The 24492-nt window shown below is 56.9% G+C and overlaps 2 protein-coding genes across 6 annotated transcripts in view; one reads left to right on the forward strand and one right to left on the reverse strand.

Moving 5' to 3' along the window:
• Positions 1-374: 374 nt before the first annotated feature.
• CSTB (cystatin B) lies at positions 375-3443 on the reverse strand. The gene is made up of 3 exons (XM_077879356.1): positions 3280-3443; positions 968-1069; positions 375-790 (listed from the first exon to the last, which is right to left on the reverse strand). The coding sequence occupies exons 1-3, from the start codon at positions 3343-3345 to the stop codon at positions 662-664; spliced, it is 297 nt and encodes a 98-aa protein (XP_077735482.1). The 5' UTR covers positions 3346-3443; the 3' UTR covers positions 375-661.
• An 11875-nt stretch (positions 3444-15318) lies between these two features.
• Positions 15319-24492, forward strand: part of RRP1 (ribosomal RNA processing 1) — a 133139-nt gene continuing 123965 nt past the window's right edge. For 3 of the 5 annotated variants that reach the window (XM_077879360.1, XM_077879359.1, XM_077879357.1), the window contains exons 1-8: positions 15319-15510; positions 16245-16327; positions 18117-18174; positions 20283-20368; positions 20857-20918; positions 21861-21990; positions 22075-22139; positions 22319-22509. In XM_077879360.1, the coding sequence (XP_077735486.1) occupies positions 15378-15510; positions 16245-16327; positions 18117-18174; positions 20283-20368; positions 20857-20918; positions 21861-21990; positions 22075-22139; positions 22319-22509 (808 nt within the window). In that variant the 5' untranslated portion in view covers positions 15319-15377. Of the gene's footprint in view, positions 15511-16244; positions 16328-17199; positions 17247-18116; positions 18175-20282; positions 20369-20856; positions 20919-21860; positions 21991-22074; positions 22140-22318; positions 22510-24492 lie in introns of those variants that run through there. The other 2 variants (XM_077879358.1, XM_077879361.1) reach the window with 2 other exon arrangements.

The following is a 24492-nucleotide window of genomic DNA, read 5'->3' on the forward strand; positions in this document are numbered from 1 at the left end:
GAAGGCGTCTGAGTACACGAGAGCTAATGCTCTAGAATCAGATTTCCCCAAATCTGGTCATTAAATGGGGGAACTAAGGCCCAGAGACAGGACGGAGTCGAGGCAGGTGTGGGGAGCCGTGGTTAGAACACAGGCTCCTGGATCCTGGGCCCCCCACCCACTCGCCGTGACCTTGGGCGGCTCCCCCGGGGCTCAGCTCTGCGGGTGGAAGGGGTGGCCGGCCAGCTCAGGCCAGCGCGTGACCCAGGAGGGGCCCCACACGGCGCAGAGGTCACGAGGCTGTAAAACAGCCACATAAACACGTCACTCGCACCTCTTGATGCTTCTGGATGTGATTACAGTTTCAGATGAAAGAAAACCCCAAAACAAAGGAGGAAATTCGCAAAGATCTACAAATATGTATTTAAAGAGACTATAAGCCCTCGATGAACGTAATGAAGGTCAGTGACTGTGCTGACTTTGTCTCGCCCACGGGAGTTAGGAGCAGGGACCAAGACAGGTGCAGGACAGCCTCTCCCTAAGTGGCCCTGCAAAGCAACAGCATTGGCTTTTTTTTTTTTTTTTTTTTTTTTTTTTTTTAAGCATTGGCTTTTGATCCCAGACACGCCCAGAGAGGACGGAACCACACGGAACCACGTGGATGGGCCCGCTCAGAGCAGAACTAGAAGTACGCCAGCTCGTCGTGCTTGGCTTTGTTGGTCTGATAGCTGGACAAGGCCAAGGGCTTGTTCTCATGCGGGAGACTCTGAAATACTCGAAGGTGCACAAATTCGTCATCGTCAACTTGGACCTGGAATGGGGTGTGGTCGGGGGAGGGGAGTGAGGGGCCGGCAGGACCTCTGACCCCACGTGCCCCTGCTGGGCCAGCCTGCATGGTGTAGGCCCTGGAGTCGGGGAGGGGGAGCCCTCCAGGTCATCCCCCCCGCCCCCGGCCGCCCCCCTTCCCCACTGTGGCTCTGACGCTCACCTTGATGAAGTAGTTTGTCCCCGCGACCACCTGGCTCCTGAATGTCACGGCCTTAAAAGTAGTGTACTTCTTATTTTCCCGCTCTTCCAGCTGGGCCTTCACCTGGGGGCCAGGAGAGAACGTTAGGGGCCTCCCTCCTGCGAGGGGAGCTCACAGCTTACCTGCTCACGTTAAACACTGTGAACAGTTCCTGTGCGGCCCCTTAGGTTTTCTCCACCACCACTGACTGTTCTTGATCGCGGAGGGACGTGGTCCACGAAGCGCAGAACACGACTCCCTTGATCTGCCCGTTTCCATGGTGGTGCCTCAGCTTACCTCCGCCCTTCCAGCTCCACGAACGTCACGGGGTCATTTAACATTCTCACCACGACAGCACTATATGCAGGTTCCCACCCGTCTTCCCTTTTACTTAACCCTCGGACCGGTCGCTTGAAAGGCTGTGTGTGATTTTTTTTTTTTACTCTTAAAAATTGAGTAAAATGTTGCAAAATTTTCAAAATTTTCAACTAAATACAATCTTTAGTTGAAAGGTACTCTCCCGTCTTGTAGATGTACCCCGGTTCTCTGCACCATTCCCCTACTGGGGCCACTACAGCTGTTCCTCAACGTCTCCCACAACACAGGATGCAGCGGATTCTGGGCTCTGCAGGTAAAAATCACTTTACTGATCTTTAGACGATTTCTTTAAGAAGCAGAGCCTTTGGGCACAAGCTGATCCTGATCATTTGTGTCAAAGAGCAATCATACTTTTGGGTCAATGTTGTTTTCCAAAGCTGTGACCTTTTAGGAACTGAGCATCTTTATGGCAAAAGGAAAACAGGTTTGCCTTTTTTTAAAAAATAATTTTTTAAAGATTTTATTTATTTATGAGAGAAGAGAGAGAAGCAGAGACACGGGCAGAGGGAGAAGCAGGCTCCCTGTGGGGCGCCTGATGCAGAACTTGATCCCAGGACCCTGGGATCACACCATGGGCCAAAGGCAGATGCTCGACTGCTGAGCCACCCAGGCGCCCCCCCCCCCCCCCCCCCCCGCTTATAAATTTAAAATCTAAGCTACTTTACAAGTGCTCTAGCTGCCTGCTGGGTTGACAGTAGGCCCTGGAGTGCACAGACTTTGTGTTGGAGGAACAGGACTAGTTCCAGAGGGTTGTGGGGTTTCGGGTCATCAGGCTGCAGGGCACAGGCTAGCCCCTGGGAGACAGGGTCGGGGGTGTGTGTGTGTGGGGGGTCACCATCATGACACAGGTGAGTCACCATCCAGTGCAAACAAAGGCTGTGTGTGTGGCCCTCAGGGAGGTGCCCCTGCTGGGACAAAGGGACAGGAGGCTGGCCTCTGGGCAGCACGGGGCAGGCTGGTCACCGTCCTGCTGCTCCTGTGCTCTCTCTGTGTAACCGCCTCCCCACCTGGGCCTACCTGTGTCTGAATTCTCACCTGGAGCCCCCTTGTTTGGGCAAAGCGCCATGCTAGCTCTGCAGTGAACGGGCTCTGCAGGCAGCTTACAAAGCTGGGGCCCAGGGGTTTGGAAGGAATCACCTGTCCCTTCGCCTGCTTCAGGGGGTGGCGGCAGGAAAGCCCTGCTGCAGGGAAGGGATGGTAAGAAAACCCCAGCGGAGGTGAGGGAAGGGGCAACGTGGCAGCCTCGACCGTGCAGAAGGGCAGCTCCGGGCACCGGTACTGACCCGGGAGGGGGCTCGGAGGCCCGGCTGGGCTGGGGGGCTGGGGGGCTGCCAGTCAGCAGTCAGCAGCCTGCAGGGACGGGCCTGGGCGGAGGCGGGGGAGGGCACTGGGCAGGACCAGGACAGGACCGGGATGCGGGGCGCTCCTGGGGGCGCTCCTGGGCGGGTGCAGAATGTCCCCTGAGCCGGGTCGGGGTGGCCGTTCGCGCAGGCCGGCCCGCTCGGAGGGCGCCTGGCTGCCTCAGTTTCTCCCAGTGGCAGCACCGCGTCAACACGGGCGGGAGCGGCTGGCCTGAGAGCGGCGGGGGAGGAAGGGCAGGGCCTCGGCCCGGGGCCGCGGGGAGGCGGGGCTCGCGGCAGCCACCGCAAATCCCTCATTTTCACGGGTCCCGTGGGGGTGAGTCACCGGCCCGGGCGGCGGGGAGGGGGAGGGGCGGGGCGGGGGGTGGGGTGGGGGAGGGTGTCGGGCCGGGGCCGGGGCCGGGGCCGGGGCCGGGGCGGGGGCGGGGGTGGGAGCGGGGGGGAGGGTGTGGGGCCGGGGTCCCGCCTTCGCCCGGCTCCGCGCCCGGCTCTGCACCTGCGGCGTGCGGGAGGCCCCGAGGCCCAGCGGGAGCGGCCCCGCGCGCTGCCGCCTACCTGGTCGGCGATGGCCTGGGTGTCGGCCGTGGCGGGCTGCGAAGCGCTGGGCGCCCCGCACATCATGCTGGCGGCGGCGGCGGCGGGAGCGCGGACGGAGGCGCGGGCGGAGGACCGAGCGGCGGAGCTCAGCGGAACCCCGAGCCCCGGAACCCGCTCCCCTTAAAGCGGGCGGCGGTCACGTGGTGCGGGCGGGGCGGGGCCACGAGGGGGCGGGGCCACGAGGGGGCGGGGCCACGAGGGGGCGGGGCCACGAGGGGCGGAGTCGGGGCGGGGCCACGGGCGAGTCGGGTCCCCTGCTGCCCCACCCCCGCCCCCGCCACCCCCGTGCGCCCCAGGCGGCCGCCCCCGGGGCCCTCGCCGCGCGCACCGTGTGGGCGCTCGTGGTCCTGCCCTGTAGGGACGTCCCCGAACCGCGGCCTCGGTGTCCTCCGGTGGCCGGTCGGGCGCGGTGGGGGCGGTCCCCCTCGGGGTGGGCTCTGCAGGGGACGGGCTGGAGGCGCCCCCCGTGCAGCGTTGGGGCGGGGTGGGGGCGCCCGGGGGAGCGGGGAGCTGCCCGGGAGGTGAGAGCTTGCCCCGGGCCCAGGGGAGAGAAGCCCGCGCGGCCGGGAGCTGGGGGAGCGGGGGGGGGGGGCAGGAGCTGCAGGGGGGCCGAGTCCAGGGTGCGGCCTCAGGGCGCTCTGCATTCAACCGGCCCCGCCCCCCGCTTGTGCCAGCGGATCTGGACAGTCACCCGCATGTGACCCAGAGGCACAGGGAGGGCGGGGGGGGGGGGGCGCTGGACACAGGAGGCTCCAAGCTGTCCCGGCAAGGGAGGAGCTGGCTCCAGGGGCTTCGGCCCGGCTGGGCTGGGGGCTGCAGGGCTTGTGGTCAGATGGAGGGCATTTAGGGCAAGACCTGGGTGAGAATTAGATTCAACCACCCAGGGATGGGGGAGGGTCCCACACTTTATTCGGGGCGGGGGTAGGGGCCGTGCTAGGAGCTGTCAGGACAGGACTGGTTTTTGAGAAAGGGCCGGGCCCCTGCCCCCCCATGGCCCACCCCTCGGTGGCCGCGGGCGTCCTCTCCCTGGGTGCTGACTCTGCAGGAGCCCACCCGCTCTGCCGGGTGCTGGGCTGACCTGGAGCCGCTGCCAGGAGCCTCCCCCGAGCAGGTGTGTGGGGAGACAAGCCTTTCTGGTACCTGCTGGGGCAAAGCCCGGTTTGTAACTTTAGGAAAGGACGGAGGACAAGGTGGGAGGACAAGTGGTTGAGCCCGGGGCGGGGCGCTGAGGAGGAGATGGACAACCTGTTCACAGCCGCATGAATGTGCCACTGAGTCAGATTTGATTCCATAAAAATAGAAAGCAAAGCATCAGAAATTAATTGTCAACGTGGGGAAAGGCAGGCGGTTCTCTGGCTTTTCCTTGTCACATGGCTCAGTGGGCTAGGCCCTCCTCCCCTCCCCCTCCTCTCTCCACCCTGCCCAGCAGGTTTTGCTCCCTCTTGCATTGGGTTAAAAAGAAAACCACAGGCCCAAAATGGAGCCTTTAGGTCACATCACCAGGCCGGGACCTCATGCCTAACCTAGCCACAACCTGCCCCAGAAATGTAGTCTTAACTGGCCAGTAGGAATCTTCTGGTGGCACCAAGGAGATCATCTGTCCCATGGGTTCTCCTCCTTCCCCCAATGGAAGAGGAGGGAATCTGCAGGATCAGGCCCCTGTCCCCCCACCCCCCACCCCTCCCACCCCCCCGCCAGGGAAGGTGACCTTTTCCAAAATAATCTTCTCTTCTGCTGATTGTCCTCCCCTGTTTCTGCCTACACTATCCCCACACTCTCTGCAGCTCCCGGAGCACCTGTGTGCTTGCTAGATGGGATGCTGCTCTCAGTGGATCGTTGAATCAAGCCAGCTAGCCCTTCAAATGCACACAGTTGAATTTTTGTAACACAGGCCTCCTCGGGACAGGTCCTCTCTCCCTGCTGGACTCACTCCTCATTCGCTCACGCTGAGTCAGGAGAGCCAGGTTCTTGTCTCACGGAGTTGAAGAAGGAATCTCATGGACAAAGGAGAGTGAGTAATGCGATAAGAGTTTTATTATTATTTTTAAAGATTCTATTTATTTATTCATGAGAGACACACACACACAGAGAGAGAGAGAGAGAGGCAGAGGCACAGGCAGAGAAGCAGGCTCCACACAGGGAGCCCGACGTGGGACTTGATCCCGGGACTCCAGGATCACGCCCTGGGCCAAAGGCAGGCACTAAACCGCTGAGCCACCCGGGGATCCCGATAAGAGTTTTATTAAAGAGGATTCAGAAAAAGCTCTCAGGACTGTTAGGGATCCCAACAGGGCTGCACTGGGGGCCCGTAGGATTGGTCTTTTATTGAAATCCAACCAGGGAACTTTTAACATCTTTATTGAGAGCACCATGGAGTAAGGACTGGTGATGACATCTTTAATGGCCCATTTCCCTTTTAGGGTCCAGTAAGTTCTCTATTGGATCACAAGTGGCTGTTAGAACAAGACACCGAGGACCAGATGGTCCTGTTTGTTTCTTCCTCTCTGGTTACCTTACACCTCCACATTTTTGGGATTTTTGTGAGCCTCATCCCATGGCCCCCTACTTCTCTCTCCCTACCTAGCCTTCCCTTTCCCCTACTCAACATTTTACAAATAGGAGGGTAATACCCTGGGAAGTAAGTAAAGACCAGCCAAAGGACGGTGAGCAAAAGCTGTTAATTCAGAGCTGGCTTGTGGCTGGGGGTCCCACTGTCACCTGGGTTTGGCAGAGACTCACAGCAGGCAGGGGTGGGGGACAGCTTGATCATGGAAAACAAGGAATACTCGGGTATGCTCCATGGGGTCTGTGGGTGGGCTCACTACAAGCTGGGCATCCTGTGGGATTGTTTTCAGGGCTGGATTCGGTTTTCTCTGGCTGTCCTGAGCTAGAAGGGGAAGAGAAGCTGGCAGTCACAGCCGCCTCCTAACTGGTCCGGGCTTGAGGCCACAGAGGCCTGTGGCCATGGTCTGGCTTCTAGATGGTGGTTGTAGAGGTTGTGTGTGGGTCAGAGTTCTCTGCTCACACCTGGTTCCAGACAGATGTTTTACAGCAGCCACAGCAAGGAGGCTCTGGAGGCCAAATGCTCGAACTCAGATGCAGGCAGGCCTCCCTCGTACTGCTCTGTGGCACAGGACTAACTGCTGAGCATCTCTGGCCCTCTCTGTGGGGATAATACTCATAAGCAACCTCAAAGGGTTTTGAATTTTGTTTTTGTTTTTGTTTTTTCCTAAGTACTAAATGAGGGACCCCTGGGTGGCTGAGTGGTTGAGCGTTTGCCTTTGGCTCAGGGCGTGATCCCGGGGTCCTGGGATCGACCCTGCAGGGAGCCTGCTTCTCTTTCTGCCTGTGTCTCTACCTCTCTGTGTGTGTCTCTCGTGAATAAATTAAAAAAAAAAATCTTAAAAAAAAAAAAGTACTAAATGAGTTACTAAGTGTGAAACATTTGGGGCAGCGTCCGAGCCCCCAGGGTGAACTAATAGTGTTATTACTATGACTGCCTATAATTAGTACACTAACGTAAATCTCTCCCATAATTAGCATTACTTTTTCTGTCCAAAGGCTCTGGAAGACTGACTGACACTTATCTCTCATTCCTTAATGCCCCGGGGTTCTCATGTTGCTGGAGCTGGAGAAAAAGACCAAATATCCTGTCTGCCCAGCCAGGGTCCTGGAGCCGCTCCAGGGCCTCGGACATCGCTTCAGCTTGAAATCTGTGAAGTCCCTGATTTTCCCCGGCATAGGGAAGCCGAGGGCTTTGTTTCTCAGCGTCTCGGGGTCCTTTCTTCCTCAGCAAGGTGCTCATCTCTTTTGCTTTCCTCTTGGTGCTCGCAGGCAGGTGATCCACAGACCTGCTTCTGCAGCTAATCAGTTGTGGCTTGTGTTCCCATATGCAAAAAATTGTCATCAGAATCGGTTGCTAATTCCTTTTTTTTTTTTTAAGATGTTATTTATTTATTCATGAGAGACACAGAGAGAGGCGGAGACACAGGCAGAAGGAGAAGCAGGCCCCATGCAGGGAGCCCGACGTAGGACTCGTGGGACTCGATCCCAGGACCCCGGGGTCATGCCCTGAGCCACCCAGGCATCCCAAATTGGTTGCTAATTCAATTCTAGCCTAAGAAACCCTTAAAAAAAAAAAAAGAAAAAGAAAGGAAAAACAGGAAGAAAAGGAAAGATGGAACATTTACACAGCTAAGCATTTACCAGTTACCAGTTCATCTCCGTTCACAAGGGAGGGACAGTGAAGGTAAACCTAAAGCCAGGGGCCCCACGTGGGCACAGCGCGGTCCTGCCTCCCGCATTAGTGCCCATCACACGCCTGGCCACCTGTGCTTGCTACAAACCAAGTGGACCATGGCTTTAGCTCTGAGCCAGGGCCCTCGAAGGGAGCCAGCACCTGCAGAGGCAGCCCTGAGCCCCCTGGAAGGGTGGAGGGAGCTGCAAAAATCGGGGCGAGTCAAAGGAAGGAACAGATGTACCATCTAATCAACTAATGCAGGCAAGGGGTGCCCTAAGCAGAGAAGCCTCAGCACAACCCAGGGGATGCCCGGGGCCAAGGTCGGGGGCAGTGGACTCTCTGGGTCCACCTGGTCCACCTGCCTGGGCATGCCAGAGGTTCTCCCCACGTGTCCTAAGGACCTGCGTCCTGGGTGGGGTCCCCAGCGGGCAGACGGCAGTGGGCCTATTCCTCGCCGTCCTGTCACACAGGAGGCACTGAATAAATATTTGCTTCTCACATGCTGCTGTGAATCAGAAATAAAACCACGGTCGGAGCCATCAATACCAGGAGTTAAGGACAGTTCTTGGGTGGAGAGAAAGTTTATAAAAATTTCCATCCCAGAATTTAGAAGCACGTCAGTGGTCGGCCCCCGTCCATAGCAGGGGGCTGTGCGGTTGGAAGGGCTTCTAGAAGAGCGTTTCCCCCATTTCCCTGCCGTCTGCTCCACCAGCTGCTTGTGGAAATGCGAGTTTGCAGCCTGTCCCTGGAGACTCGGGTTCCTGGGGGGCTCCGTGGGGCCCGGGCACCTCGGGATTGACGTATTCACTGAGCTGTTGACGCCTCTGAGGGTGGGATGCAGGCATTTAATAACTTTGCTCCCTGTGATCTGATGTATTTTTCCAAAGTTTTATTTAAACAACTATTTTTGTTTTGTTTTTAGGAACAAGAATTGTTTTATGTTGGAATACTGCATATTCTTGGGAAGTTAATAATATCACGGGGGAAATGGTAGGGGTGTTACTGAAAAGCAGTTGCAGGGGCCCCTGGGTGGCTCTGTCGGCGAAGCGTCTGCCTTCCACTCAGGTCATGATCTACGGGTCCTGGGATCGAGTCCCGAGTCGGGCTCCCTGCTCAGCGGGGAACTTCTGCTTCTCCCTCTCCCTGCCCCCCCCCCACATGGGCTCTCTCTTGCTCTCTCTCTCACATAAAATCTTTAAAAGAAAAACAAGAGCAGTTTCAAAACTGTCGATCTAGTGTGATGAATATAATTAACAAGTTACATTAGTAAATGAATGTGTAATGAATGAAAATCTCATGCACCGAAAAGACCGAGATGTGTGCAAAGTTGTTCCTTCAGACCCCGATGCTGTGTCTGGCTCCTTCCTCTAATTTTTCTTATTTCCCTAATTACCTATAATGAAAAATCGAGAGCATCAACATGAGGAAGAGGCCGCTGTGCGATCCGAGTGGGTGAACTGGAGCCTGGAGGGAAGGTCCGCGGCTGCAGGCGCGGGGATCGGGGCCCGGAGCAACGTGAATCTTTGGGCCCCTCATTTAGAAAATATGAAGGATTTCAAGATGGTGGTGACAGAGCCACAGCAGTCCTCCTGAGGGTGGGGACCCCGACGGGCCACCTGCGACGCGGCCCTGGCTGGCTCCCGGGTGCCCGGGCTCAGCCTGGACGCACCCTCTGCTTTGTGTCTTGCAGGCTCCGGGCAGAAACACAAGCTGGAGCCTCTTCACTCCCCCGTGAAGTGGCAAAAATCGTACCCCCCTCCCTGGCAGCGTATTTTGGGGGTTTCCTGAAGGGAGAGTCCTAGGTGCGGGGAGCAGCCCGCGAGATGGTGGTGCGAGTCCGGGTTCCACCTTCCGTACCCCGGGCCCCGACCGCCGGGATCTGCAGGGGCTCCCCGAAAGTCACGTGCACCCGGAACCCGAGCCGGTGACGTTGGTCTGGAAGTGGGGTGTTTGCAGATGTCAGCAGTTAGGAGAGGCTCCTAGTGGATCAGGGAGGGCCCTAACCCCAAGGGCTGGTATCCTTTATAAGGAAACCAGAGGACCAGGGAGATGGGTGGGAAGGAAGCCGGGGTGCACGGGGAGGGGCGGGGCCCAGACTGCGGGCCGCGGGGAGCCCGGGAGCGGGGAGGACGCCCCAGAGTCTGCGGAGGGCACCTGGCCCCGCCAACTTCTGGCCCTGAGGGAAACCGACATCCCTCGCCCCACACCCCACACGCTTCCACACCTGCACACACACACACACACACACACACACACACACACACACACTCGCTCTGGGGCCTGCCCGTCTGCATCAGGGCGAGCCCGGAGCCAGGAGGCCGAGTTGGGCGAACACACAGGACCCGCGAACGCGGAGTTTGCTACGCTCTAAAAAACCGAGACACAAGCAGGACAGGGATGAGAAGCGGGTCTGCGTGATACCGTGTGGAAGCACCACGGTCCTCGCTCCCCGAGGAGTCCGCGGGCGCCTCTGTCACTACCCACACCCCCTGGGCAGGTGTCCCTATGCACTGGGACCACGACGCTGTCCTGGGTGCGCCGTCCTGGGGGCAGATGGCACGGGGTGATGTGCGTGGAAGTGGAGAGAGACACCCGTTCCCCTAGTTCCCACCAGACTCTCTTAATACTTAGAACGTTTTCTACTGAACTAACTTCAGGCCCCAAAGACGGTGTAGCTTCCGCAGACTCTGCATCCAGTTGCCCTGCATGTGGCCCCGTACAGAGGCAGGGGCGGCAGCGATCCGGGCAGGAAGGGTCTGGGTTTAGGGCAGGGGAGCCGACCCACAGGGTGACTCATTGCTCTTCGTCCCCGCAAAGTCATCCCTCTGGGCCGCGCTCCTCCCAGGCTGCTAGTGCACACTCAGTTTCTCAGCCTTTGTCTTTCAGGAACTTGACCTTTTTGAAGAGTGCAAACCACCTGTTTTGAGGACTGATGGTCTTTGGGGCTCCTGGGATATTGCCTCATGATCAGATAGGGGTGATGCAGTTTGGGCAAGAATGCTGCTGTTGAGGCAACACGAATAGAATTAGAGATTCTCATCTCTAAAAGAACGAGAGTTTTCTTCGAGCCCGTTATGCTCTGGAGCGTGGACAATGTTCATGGGGCCGCGTGCTCCTTACATCCTGTGAAAGGACTAAGGAGTCACAGTCGTGCAGACGGACGGCAGGAGTCACAGTCGTGCGGCGAAAGAATGTGGGAGCAGGAGCACGCGATCCCCTCGGCTGGGGGCCCGGAGCAGGGGCCCCAGGAGGGCGGGCCGCAGTCGGGCTCCGGGTCCCGCTAGGGTCGTGGACAGTCACGCCGACTTGGAAATCTGAACAGGCTCCCCTCGTGTACGAGCCTTTACAGAGGTTTGCTCACGTCACCGCCACGGTGAGGCTGTGTCCTCTCGGCGCACCTTACTGAGGGTGCCTGGCACCCGTGGGTCTTACCGCTGGCGATGTTGACTTCTGTCCAGAGTAAAGACGTGCCAGCCGGGTTTCTGCACCCTGACTTGCTGCTTCCCTATTGGAACCAGTAAGGACCTTTGAGACTCTGCAAACACCACTGCCGGTTCTTGCCTGCAAGGCACAGCCGGCTTTGAAAAGTTTCCCAAAGAGGGATGATTTTGCATTCAGGACAGAGCACGTTTATTTATTTTTGAAAATATTTTGAGAGAGTGAGAGAGTGTGAGCACGAGCGAGTGTGAGGGAAGTGGCAGACAGAGGGGAAGAGAGAGGATCTCCAGGCGCCCTGCTGAGCACAGAGCCCGACAGGACAGGGGGCTCGATGTCATGACCCTGAGACCACGACCTGAGTCAAAATCAATCAGAAAGGGAGACAGAACATGAAGACTCCTAACTCTGGGAAACAAACTAGAGGTGGTGGAAGGGGAGGTGGGTGGGGGGTGGGGGTGACTGGGTGACGGGCACTGAGGGGGTCACTTGACGGGATGAGCACTGGGTGTTATTCTGTACGTTGGCAAATTGAACACCAATAAAAAATAAATTTATATATATAAAAAAAGAGTCAGAAGCCCAACCGACTGAGCCACTCAGGCACCCCGCACATTTATTTCTTAGATACACTGCATAGGATGCAAATATTTCATTAGCTGCAAACGTCCAATCGTTGTTTATACTATAAGGCGTATTTTAAAACTATATGTTGGTCCATTTCATTGACTTTTTTTTGTGAAATTTCATGTCACAGATTCACTGTGATTATTTAAATTGCTCTTTTCTTCAGGCTCAGTTGTCTTCTGTCTTCTTTCTCCTGCTTTCGGATTGTTCCCAGCCTCACCCGCTGCCCTTTGTAGAGACTGACCTTGTCTCGTTCACGGCGTCGCTATTTATGGATGGCACTTAAACAGTTGGTCAAAAAGTTCATTCTGCTGCTAAAACCAGTTTCTAAAATGTTTCCCAACATTTTGTCATGGAAATCTCCAAACATAGAGACTGTGGGAAAAACAGGGCAACGAACACCTGTGCTCCTGCCACTAGCGTCAACCTTTGCTAATATTTTGCCATATTACGTGATTATTTATTGCATTAACTTCCAGACATCAGGAAGAGCAGAGTTGTGGAAGTCAGGATGGTTCACTGTCACCACTCTGCAGTTGTCTCCTAAAACTTTCCTAAAAGTGGGGATCCCTGGGTGGTTCAGCGGTTTAGCGCCTGCCTTTGGCCCGGGGCGTGATCCTGGAGTCCTGGGATTGAGTCCCACATCGGGCTCCCTGCATGGAGCCTGCTTCTCCCTCTGCCTATGTCTCTGCCTCTCTCTCTCTCTCTCTCTCTCTCTGTGTCTACCATAAATAAACAAATAAATAAATAAATTAATTAATTAATATTTTTTAAAAAGTAAAACTTTCCTAAAAGGACATCCTTTGACAGCTGGTATTGGCAAGCTACCATCCGTGGGCCAGATCCATCGCATCATGTATTTAGTTATGTTTTTTTTCAGTAAGCTCTATGCCCAACATGGGGCTCGAACTCATGTCCCCCAGATCAAGAGTGGTGTGCTCCACCGGCTAAACCAGCCAGGCACCCCTCATTCCACCTGGTTTTGAAAATAAAGTTTTATTGGTACACAGCCATGATCGTCATTTACATAAGGTCTGTGGCTGCTCTTGCACCACAGTAGCAGTTGTGTGGCCCATGATTCTGAAAACACTATCTTATCTGTGTTGTGGAAGAGGGTTGACACAAGTCCTGACTGCTCTGCTCAGAACCTCATGAATTACACTGGTGTCTGGGAATGTGGGTGTCCAGAGGGTTCCCACCACGTGATAAGGGTGCCTCAGTGGGCCAACACCATTTGCACAAACCATGTGGTTTGTTGACCTTAAAAATAAAAAGTTAAAAAAAATAAAAAATAAAAAGTTATTGTTACCAGCTACAATGGGTTTATTCAGGTTTATTCTCAGCAGAGAATCTAACTGGAAATAAGCAAGCTACCGAAAAAAACCGCTGGTCCGACGAAGGAGAGAAACTTTATTTTGTGGGGAAGAAGGAGGAAGTTGGAAGAAGCAGTTTTGAACAGAAGTCCACTGGAGAAAAGCATGAGTTTGGGGTGATGACGGTTTCTCACAAGCTACGTTGCAGAAGCGGCTAGCTTCTTATAGGACGTGCGGTGTGTGTCCTTCCCCGTCGGGACCTGTCACTGCCGAGTCTCCCCTGTGGGGGGTCCTTCTGTTGGGTCTGCGATTGACGTGGTGGGGATCCCCCTTCCAACTTCCCATCCCCCCTACGGTGAGGTTTCCCTGCGTTAATTGTCACAGGCTTGTGCTGAACACTTGCTCTCCTGCTGGGAGTCTGGAATTTTGCTAGGAGCCAGGCAGAGAGCTCCCGGGTGACTGGCTCCAGGTAGGAGCCTGGCGCTGACCTCTGACCAGGCTCCTGGTACATAACATTTCATATGTGTGTACAGCTCTTTGCTGGGGAATTAAGCAAGTTCTACGTAACCCCCACTGGGAGAAGCTTCTGGAAGCTTCCTCCTTGACTCATTCCACAAGTCCTTTTCCCTATGCTAATTTTGCTTTGTATCCTTTTGTCATAATAAACCACAGTCAAGAGTCCTCCTAGCACATCAGGGAACCTGGGGGTAGTCGTGGGGTCCCTGGACACACACAGAAAAAGCCTGCTGAATCCCCCTCTAGGTAAACACCACTGTCACACCTAAGAAACTATTCTGCGGGGATCCCTGGGTGGGATCAGGGGTTGAGCGTCTGCCTTCGGCCCAGGGTGTGATCCTGGAGTCCCGGGATCAAGTCCCACATTGGGCTCCCTGCGTGGAGCCTGCTTCTCCCTCTGCCTGTGTCTCTGCCTCTCTCGTGAATAAATAAAATCCTTTAAAAAAAAAAAAAACTATTCTGCGCTAAAAAAGAAACGTAGTCTGTATGAAAGCTTTTTCAACTATTTCCAAAATGACTTTTTAGCTTTTTCTTTGAACCAGGATCCAATCAAGATTTGTAAGTTGCACTCCCCCCTCTATTCAGTCAGTCCTTGTTTACGATGTTAACTGTGAAGACATCAGGACAGCTGCCCTGCAAACTGTCCCAGACCTGGGTTGGCGGTTTTCTACGCACTGTGGGTAGATAGCTCCTACGTCCTGAGACCTGGGGTGCAGCCCTAGAGGCTGGGCAAGGTTCAGGCTAGACTACCCCACAAGTGATGCTGGCGGTGGTGAGCACTCTCGCTCCAGTACAGATGCTGGGGTTGGCGAGTTCTCACTCCACTGTAGATGCTCGGGTTGTGAGCTCTCGCTCCGGTGTAGATGATGCTGGGGTTGTGAGCTCTCGCTCCACTACAGATGCTGGGGTTGGTGAGCTCTTGCTCCACTGTAGATGCTGGGGTTGGTGAGCTCTTGCTCCACTGTAGTTGCTGGGGCTGTGAGCTCTTGCTCCACTGCAGATGCGGGGGTTGGTGAGCTCTTGCTCCACTGTAGATGCTGGGGTTGGTGAGCTCTTGCTCCACTGTAGTTGCTGGGGCTGTGAGCTCTTGCTCCACTGTAGATGCTGGGGTTGGTGAGCTCTTGCTCCACTGCAGATGCTGGGGTTGGTGAGCTCTTGCTCCACTGTAGATGCGGGGGTTGGTGAGCTCTTGCTCCAGTACAGATGCTGGGGCTGTGCGCTCTCGCTCCCCGGTAGGTGCTGGGCTGTGCGCTCTCGCTCCCCTGCAGATGCCAGCGGTTACTTCCTACCGCGCTTTCTCGAATCAACGACCAGGCGGTTGTAAGCACCGAGAAGAGCCCGACGCCACAGGGCCCCCTTCCCTGCGCGGTCCTGGCTCTGCACACCGCGAACCCCACCGTGCCCCGCCGCACCCCCGCGCCCCCTCTCTCGGTGCTGCGGGCGGTGGAGAGGCCCGTGGTTGCGGCTGGAGCCTGCAGCTCCGCCGGCGTCTCCCGGGGGCCCGGGCCTTCCCCTGCCTCCCGCCAGCGGCTGCGGCCGCGCGTCCGCTGACCCGGGGGCACGTCGCCCGGATCAAGGGTTCACCGGGCGGCACGGGGCCGCTCTCCGATTCTACCGACTCTACCGCAGCCGCCGGGCACGCGCTCAACGGCCTGTCTGTAATCGCGCGTGTCCCGGGCCCACGCGGGCTCCGGCAGGGCCAGGCGCCGAGGTCAGCGCCCCGCCCGGCCGCTAAGCGGCGGTGTCCGCCGCCGCGGCAGAGGCCGTCGCGCCGTGTGACGTCACGGGCGCGCCCCGGCGAGACCGCCGCGCAGGGGGCCGTCTGCGCACGCCCGAGGGCGACCGGCGCCGTCGAGTGACGTCGCACGTGCGCGCGCAGGTGGCGAGACTGGGTCCCGGAAGCCGAGGGCTCGGCGGCGGCCGCCATGGCTCCGCGCGCGCAGCTCCCGCCGGAGATCCAGCTGGCGCAGCGTCTGGCCGGAAACGAGCAGGTGGCCCGGGACCGGGCGGTGAGGAAGCTCCGGAAGTACATCGTCGCGAGGAGTCAGGGGGCCGCAGGTGGGCGCGGGCGCGGGGCGGGGGGCCTCGGACCACGTGGGTGGGTCCTCCCCGCGGCCCGGGGGTGCGTCCCCTGCCGCCCGCCGCCGGGCCCCCCGCGGCAGCCTGCTCGGTGGCCGTCTGAGCCCCGCCGGGGCGGGGGCCGTGCTTGCGAGCGCTCCCGAGGGCGTGGCCGCCAGCACCTGCAGAGGCCGCAGCGCCCCCCCCCCCCCCCCCACCTCCCTAGGGCTGCAGATTGCGGAGTCCGGCTCGGGCCTCGTGGGGCGAACCCGGGCTGGGCCTGCGCCAGGGGATGCCCATCCTGGTGCCAAGGCACCCGGCACCGTAGGTCGCATCTCCGGAAACATTTCAGGTGACTTACTGGTTTGAGTGAATTGACTTTTCCTGCATAACACGGAACAGTGCGCGGACCCCGGAGCGTGAAGCCGGAGGAGGCCTCCCTCGCCCATCCACGCGGCGTGCAATGTCCAGAAACGGGAGAACGGCGGCTCCGAGACGGATACTTGGACATTCTCAGTGGTTACTGAATAATGAGATGCCTTTTACCTGCAGGAATACTCAGAGCCGCAGGCGCAGCGGGTTCTGAGTTGAGAGGATGGCGGGGAGGCCCAGGTTCTCTGACGGTCAGAGTCTTTAACGGCTTTGATCTCATGCAGGCAGTCACGCTTCCGTGGCTTTGCTCCTGGCGCTCGAAGCACTTGGGCTGGCTTTGAGTGCTGCTGTTTTCGATGCAGGTGGTTTCACTCACGACGAGCTGCTGAAGGTATGGAAAGGGCTGTTTTATTGCATGTGGATGCAGGACAAGCCGCTCCTCCAGGTGAGTGTATGAGGAGGTCGAGGAGGTACTAGCTGGAGCATCACGTGGTTCAGCCTCGTATTAGTGCAGCCATAGACGCTGAGCGGAGGTTTACAGCTTCAGTGCTTTATATATATTTTTTATTTTATTTTTTTAAATTTACTTATGATAGTCACACACAGAGAGAGAGAGAGAGGCAGAGACACAGGCAGAGGGAGAAGCAGGCTCCATGCACCGGAGCCCGACGTGGGATTCGATCCCGGGTCTCTAGGATCGCGCCCTGGGCCAAAGGCAGGCGCTAAACCGCTGCGCCACCCAGGGATCCCAGTGCTTTATATTTTTATGGTCAGAGGGCCGAGGCCGTTGGTAGGAGTGTGTCGTGCTGCTGAGGTGGGCACCGTGGTGACAGACGATTGCCAGCACAGGTGATAGGTGCAGACCTGGGCTGTCCATGTGTGTCCAAGCCGGCAGACAGCGCTGAGGTGACGGAAACGGAGGGACAAGACCCACGTCTGCTGAGAACAGGGTTCTGCTGGGTTTTTTTTAGAATTATTATATATTTTTTTTAGAATTATTTTTCTAAAAAAGTAGACTTTTTATTTTTTAAAAGATTTATTTATTATTCGTGACAGAGAGAGAGGCAGAGACACAGGCAGAGGAAGAAGAAGGCTCCATGTAGGGAACCCGATGTGGGACTCGGTCCCAGGACTCCAGGATCATGCCCTGGGCCGAAGGCAGTGCTAAACCGCTGCGCCACCCAAGCTGCCCTAGACTTTTTAAGGAGCAGTTTTCGGCTCGCAGCAAAATTGAGAGGAAGGTGCAGAGAGTTCTCGTACGCTGCCTCCCCCCACACGCGCACAGCCTCCCCTGCCAGAGTCGTGTGTCTCTTACAGGTGATGAACCTGCCTGACACGGACCACCCCCTGGAGCCCCAGTGGATGTGAGGGTTCACCCTTAGTGTGCATGTTCTGTGGGTTTGGATGGGTGTGTGGTGACACACAGCTGCTAGGACAGGAGCTCACATGCAGCATCATTGCCCTTTTTTTTTTTTTTTTTTTTTAAGATTTTATTTACTTATTTACAGAGCATGCATGGGTGGGGGGCAGAGACAGAGAACCCCAAGCAGACTCCCCACTGAGTGCAGAGCCCCACACAGGGCTCCATCCTATGACCCTGATCGTGACCTGAGCTGAAACCAAGAATCAGACCCCCCAGCTGCCTAAGCTGCCCAAGCCACCCAGATGCCTTTAATGCTAGCTTTTTTAAAACCATATTTCTCAGAGTGAATTGATTACTTTTTTTCAGTCACTTGGGTGGCGAGGGTCCTTACTTACAATGCAGATTCTTTTGTGGTATTTGATGCCTCCTACGCTGGGATCTCTCAAGGGCAGGCCTTGGGATTGTCTATCCAACACGTGCACTTGGGGACGCTTCGCACAGTGACACAGGCAGGCGGCGAGTAGTTTCTGGGGTCTGGTCAGTCTCTTGTGGCTGGTTAGGTGACCCTGTCTGTCCTGTGCCCTCCTTTGACCGTTAGCCTCTTGCTTGAGGCTCAGCCTTGGTGTCGGGGGCAGTGTCTGCCCTTGCTTGTGGTGAGCGTCTGTTGGTTCTGGCTGCAGGGAGGTTGGGGTGGGGAGGGTCTCGAAACAGTACAACTTGCAGACCTGAAGCACGCACAGTAGAAGGGCTGGTGGGAGTTGGTTCTCAGTGAGTGAGTGTGGATTTACTGTGCTTGTCTTTCTGCTTTTGCTTCTTGTTGTAAGACCATGTTTCTTTGGGGTCTGAGAGTTTTTTACTGTTTACTACCCAGGAAGAACTAGGGAGGACCATTTCCCAGCTCATCCATGCTTTTCAGACCACAGAGGCACGTGAGTATCCTCATCCCGGGTAAGCCCTTTGGGAAGGACACAGCCGCCCTACCAGACGTGGAAGGCTTGCGATCTAAGACCCTAAAGCAAGAGGGAGGTCCTTGTCCTGGGTGCTGTCTGCTGGTACTTATGTGCGATATGCTGCCCTAAGTGTCCAACAGTATTAACTTAACTGATCCAGCGTGGACTGAACGAAATCAAGGCTGAAGGGCCACTAGCTTATGTTTTATTTATTTATTTATTTTTAATTTTTTTTTTACATTTTTATTTATTTATGATAGTCACAGAGAGAGAGAGAGAGAGAGAGAGAGAGAGAGGCAGAGACATAGGCAGAGGGAGAAGCAGGCTCCATGCAGGGAGCTCGACGTGGGATTCGATCCCGGGTCTCCAGGATCGCGCCCTGGGCCAAAGGCAGGCGCCAAACCGCTGCGCCACCCAGGGATCCCTAGCTTATGTTTTAAAATGAGAATGGAAACTTGGGGCGGTGTTGCCAAGTTGCCGGATTGAGTCACCTGACGGTCATGGTGTTCCCTCAGTGCCCTCGCATCTGTTTTGGTCCTGCCCAAGATCCCTAGTTCTCAGCCCTGCTGCCTGCCTGCTGTGATCACTTGAGCATCCTTAGAAATCTTGATGTCTCGCCTCTAGGCCCAGTTTGATCAGGCTCTGGGGGTGAGGCCCGGGCACCTCCAATGCTCAGGGTGGGGGCAGCGTCCCTAGCGTAGATCACTGTGGCTGTTGCTGGGGAAACCCTGGTTACCTGGGTGGGTTTAGTTTGGTTAGAGTAGGTAGGGTAGTCACAGTTAGGGAGGTGCACAAGGAGGTACGGTAACCACTGTCTCCGTTAGGGAGAGTCATTAGCATCTGAGTAATTCGCGGAGGCCCGTCTGTTGTAACTTTCACCTGAAAACCTGCAGAAGAGTCACTGTGCTCAGGGATCCCTGGGTGGCGCAGCGGTTTGGCGCCTGCCTTTGGCCCAGGGCGCGATCCTGGAGACCCGGAATCGAATCCCACGTCGGGCTCCCGTTGCATGGAGCCTGCTTCTCCCTCTGCCTATGTCTCTGCCTCTCTCTCTCTCTCTCTCTCTCTCTCTCTCTCTCTGTGACTATCATAAATTAAAAAAAAAAAAAGAAAAAAAGAGTCACTGTGCTCAGCAAAGGCCAAGTACAAAGCATTCACTTGGTGACAGTCGAGTGAGTTAGTGAACTGGGGCTTGTCCGTCGTTGAGCCATCGGACCGGCCCTTTGTTGTGGGAGAAACTTGAAACAGGAGGTCAGAGAGGCCACATTTGTTCGCTGAGGTCCAGGCGTGGGCAGGGCTGCTTCCCCAAGGCCCCTCTCCTGGGCATCAGGACTCCGTCTTCTCCCAGTCCTCACACGCTCATCCCTCTGCGTGTCTGTGTTCTCATCTCTTAGAAGGACCAGCCAGACAGGTGTAGGGCCCACACCAGTGACCTCGTTTTGCCAGAACTCTTTAGAGACCTCATCTTCAAATAAAGTCTTACTCGAGGTCTTGGGTTTAGGGCTTTGAGAGAAATTTGGGGGACACAGTTTAGGCTGTAGCACCATGTGTCTGATGTAATGTTGGGAGGGTTTGTGCCTGGTTGGGTTAGTGGATGTAGTGGGGCCAGGTGTGAGTGTCAGGCAGGGACCCAGCCCAAGCCAGGAAGGGGGAAGAGAAGGCTCATGGGCGTCAGGCAGGGATCCCGGCCTGAGCAGGAGGGGGAAGAGCGGGCCCGTGGGCATCAGGCAGGGACCACAACCCGAGCAGGAGGGGGAAGAGCGGGCCCGTGGGCATCAGGCAGGGACCCTGACCCGAGTAGGAGGGGGAAGTGCAGGCCTGAGCAGCTGCTTCTCTTGCTGGTGGCTTTGCCAGATGCTCTGAACTCATTCTTCCGAGACCCTGGCTGCAGAGGTTGGAGCTAGTGCTGCTCTTCCAGAGGTGCCTCCTAGCCCCCATTTCTGCTTCCGGTTTGTATCGTGGCCTCTGAGTGGGGCAGACTGGGCCGCACACGATGTCCTGAGCAGGTTTCTCCATAATCTCTGACCTCCCTTCCAGAACGGTTTCGGTGTTCCCCTGTGATTCTCTTCTGGTCTGTTCTCCTCCTTCAGAGCACCTGTTCCTTCAGACGTTCTGGCAAACCATGAACCGCGAGTGGACGGGCATCGACAGGCTGCGGCTGGATAAGTTCTACATGGTGAGGAGACCACGTGCTCCTCTGCGGGGCCCTCGGGTGCCGGCGGCGGCGTGGGGGCAGGGCTGGGGGGGCAAGGCCCAGAGCGATGTGGCCTCTGAGCCTGTCCTGCCCTGGCAGGTGGTGCCCCTGAAGACTGAGCAAGGGCTGTGAGGGGAGCCCAGGCCTTTCCTGGTGAGCGCAGGCCGAGGGTTGCCGAGTAGGCACAGACCTCTACTTCAGCAGTGCCCAGATTTCCATTCGAGGAGGGGGTTAAAATGGCCCATCTGGGGAGCTCAGGGCTGCGGCCATCGCACCCCTGCTGGAGGAGCCTTGAGCCCGTGAGCGCCAGCAGACCGGCGTGCAGTGCGAGCCCTGATGCAGACCCTCCGACCACTGACAGCTCTGGGTGGTCCGCTATGGGCTTTGGGCCCCGGAGGTGTCCGGGACGGGGGATTCTGGGGCAGTTGGGGCTGTGTCCCCCCTGACGAGGGTCTCCGTCTGTGTCACAGCTCATGCGGATGGTCCTGAACGAGTCCTTGAAGGCCCTGAAGACGCAGGGGTGGGAAGAAAGGTGCGTGCTGGCGGGATGTGGAGAGCGGCTCTGCGCAGCCCTGGGGGTGGGGCCGTGTGTTTCTCTTGCTGTCATGCGTCGTGAAGAGAGGTCAGGTGGGGAGCAGGAGGGGGACCCGATGGTGCTTACGGTGAAGCATGTTTCAAATTAGTTTGTGCGTGGTTCCCAGAAATGAACGTTTTCAATCTTGGTAAGTTCTTCCTATGAAACCAAATTGATTTCTCTTATTATTATGATATCATTTGTCAGGTGATTCCCAGCTAGGTGCTGTGTTTTTGGTGTAGCGTGGTATATTCAGCTGTCAGCGGTGCTATTTGTTTTGGTTCTAGAAATATTTAATTCATCCAGACTTGTCACTTTTGGCAGGGGTGCTTGCGATAGGGGCAGTCTGTGTCCCCCAGATTAAGAGGGGGACTGTTTTGTGGCCAGCCTTGGGCTTCCCCAGGCCTCTGAGGCCACTGAAAATGGCGTGTCGGGGGAGGGCAGGGGTGGCCGGCCCCAGGCCGAGGACTCCATGTGGAGGAACCCGGGAAGCAGCTTTTCCCCGTCTCTGGCCTCCCGGCTCCTTTCTTTGCCTTCCTGGGCAGTTCCCGTGAGCACAGTCCCATGAGACGTGCTGTAGCCTCCTGTCACGCCAGGCCTTTGTCTTTCCACTTGGGGTCCGAGCACAGAAAGGGAGCCTGTGTGAATGTTTGCACGCCTGGCCCTTCGTAGCCGAGACGCCTCTTGCCCCCTGTGCTGGTGCCAGCAGTGGTCACGAACCCGTAACCATGAGTGCTTTGTGCGGGAACAGCCCCGGGCCCAGGCTGCCTCCCGTGCGGGTGGGAAAGCTGGGCACTCTCCCGTGATGGCATCCTGTCGGAGCTCCCGTGATGTGGAGGACCGTCGCTGGCTCGTAGCCTGGTGTGGCCACCTGCCCTACTGGCCTCCTTCCTTCCTCAGGCAGATCGAGCAGCTGCTGGAGCTGCTGACGACCGAGATCCTACACCCTGACAGCCAGGCCCCCAGCGGAGTGAAGAGCCACTTCCTTGAGATCTTCCTGGAGGAGCTGAGCAAAGTGGGCGCCGCTGAGGTGAGGGCAGGGGGCTGCGGGTGGCGGCTGAGCCCCTCCCCTTGCGCCCGCACGAGAGACTGACACAGCCCCCCCTCGTCGTAGCTGACAGCAGACCAGAACCTCAGGTTCATCGATCCCTTCTGCACAATCGCTGCTCGGACCAAGGAGTAAGTAGCAGGGGGCTTCCTCCTCCCTGGGCCCCCAGGAGGACTGCCCGTGGGAAATGGCTGCTCCCTCTTGGGAAGAGAGAGTTTGGGTGTGTGCAACCAGGTCGCCGGAGGGGCTGCTGCCGAGGGCAGGTCGCGCCCGGACTGACTGGCCTGCCCTGGTGCCTGCTGCCCCTCAGCTCCCTGGTCTTGCATAACATCACTCGGGGCATCTTTGAAGCAATTGTGGAACAGGCCCCATTTGCCATTGAAGACCTTCTGAATGAAGTGGACTCACAGGAGGAGGAGGAGGATGACGACGATGAGGACAACGAGGACGGGATGTCGGAGGATGATGAGTGCAAACAGGATGTGCCATCCGGGAAGCCAGGTAATGGGGTCATGGCACATCCCATGTGGTGGCGCCCATCCTGGCCCAGCAAGCTTCAGGGGTCCCCTCTCATCTGGTCCCCTTGTTCCTGGGCCTGTCCCCAGCATCTCTCCTCGGCTTGGCAGCCTGGGTGACCTTTAAAAACAAGCACATGTGTCCTCCATCTCCCAGTTCCCCCCGCCCCCCGTGCTTCCTGACTCCCTGGCTCCTTTCTGACCTATGGTTCATCTCTGGTGCTTCCGCCCCCGCTCACCCCTCCTTTCCGATCCCACCCAGACCACCTGTTTAAACACAGCCTCTCCACCCCTTCCTTGTCTCACTGGCTGGGTTTCTCTACAAGGTATCTTTTCTGGCACAAATCCTGTAAGGTTACTTAAGTTACTTATTCACTGTTCATGGCCCTTTCTCTTCCTGGATGTTGGCTCCCCCAGCACAGGGAGTTCTGGTGATCACGGCTGCGTCCCTGTGCTGGGAGCAGCATCTGTACTGAGGTGCCCATGGTGGAACTCAATCCCGGGTCTCCAGGATCAGGCCGTGGGCTGAAGGTGGCGCTAAACTGCTGAGCCACCCGGGCTGCCCATCCACTGGGGGTCTTGATGCTAATAGGGTCCTTGTGGGACATCCCTTGATCTCAGTTGGGCTCATGGACTGTGTTGTGGCCCATGGTTGTGAGGGTGCGTCTTCCACCAGTTTCCGGATTCTTCCCTGCCTCCGACTCTTTTTCTCTCGTGGTGAAACCCACGTTACGTAAAGTTTACTACGTTAATCTTTTTTTTTTTTTTTAAAACACGTTTGTTCAGCGTCGTGATCAGACTATTACATTTGGCAATCAACAGCGTGGGTGAAAAAAAAAATGCCTACATTAAAAACCCTTCTTGGAACGCTTTACGCTTTCCACAGAGCAGAAACTAAAATACTCTGTTGTACAGTTAGTCCCAGATCTGGTCTCTGAGTTTTTGCCCACACGCTGGAGTGTCATCCAGAATGTGTTCTCTTGGCAGTGACTTGGCCCTGCCGTCACGGTGTGTGGCTGAGGACACAGGTCCTCGTAACCCACAGCTTCCCCGGCTCTCCCCTGCTGCTCCCCCGGCGCCCCCAGCACAGGGGCCAGGGCTCTTGCCTCCAAATTTCCTGGGTCCAGAGGTTTTTTTTTTGAGATTTTATTTATTCATGAGAGACACAGAGAAAGGCAGAGACACGGCAGAGGAAGAAGCAGGCTCCCTGCGGGGAGCCTGATGTGGGACTCGATCCCGAGTCTCCAGGATCATGCCCTGGGCCGAAGGCGGCGCTAAACCGCTGAGCCACCAGGGCTGCGCCCCTGGGTCCAGTATTTGAGGATTGTTGTAACTGTCAAACTCCTGCAGCTTCCGCTGGCTGTGGAGCTGCTCCCGTCGTTACCAAATCCCGTATAGCCGGCCCCATGGCCTTCGCCGCCACCAGAGCCACCTCACCCACGGAAGGGTCCTCCATGACCAGAGTGGTCATTCCCATCAGACCACCTCCATGGCCACCACTGAAGTTTCCAGAACCTCTCTGACCTCTGCCTGGAGGAGGCACCGGCCGTCTGCTATTAGGGCTTCCCTTACCTCGCGGCAGGAGCCGTTCACAGGGTGGTATTTCTGAGCGACGGTCTCGTGTGCAGTCATGGTCGTCAGGTATTACGGAGCTGGGCGGCCTCCCACCGCGTCGCTCGGTCACGTCAGTTTTCCCATAGCGCTTGAGGGGATCTCATGTGGTGGTCTTCAGTGGCATCTTGCGTGCCACCAACAGAAACCTGTCTTGGCTAAGCGAGCGCCAGGCCTTTGAGAATCTTCTCTTGAGACAGTCGTCTCTGGTTCCACGGCTCTTCCACCGCCCCCGGGTGGCCTTGTGTTCCCAGCAGCGTCCCCCTCTTCTGTGGTGGCGGAGGCGACAGACCCAGGGCCTTGGGGGCACTTGGTGTTTGGGTCTCGTCACTGCACAGCCCGAGAGCGTTCGCCGTTG

Source organism: Canis aureus, chromosome 30 (genome assembly GCF_053574225.1).
Source record: "Canis aureus isolate CA01 chromosome 30, VMU_Caureus_v.1.0, whole genome shotgun sequence".
In the NCBI taxonomy this organism is placed as follows: domain Eukaryota; kingdom Metazoa; phylum Chordata; class Mammalia; order Carnivora; family Canidae; genus Canis; species Canis aureus.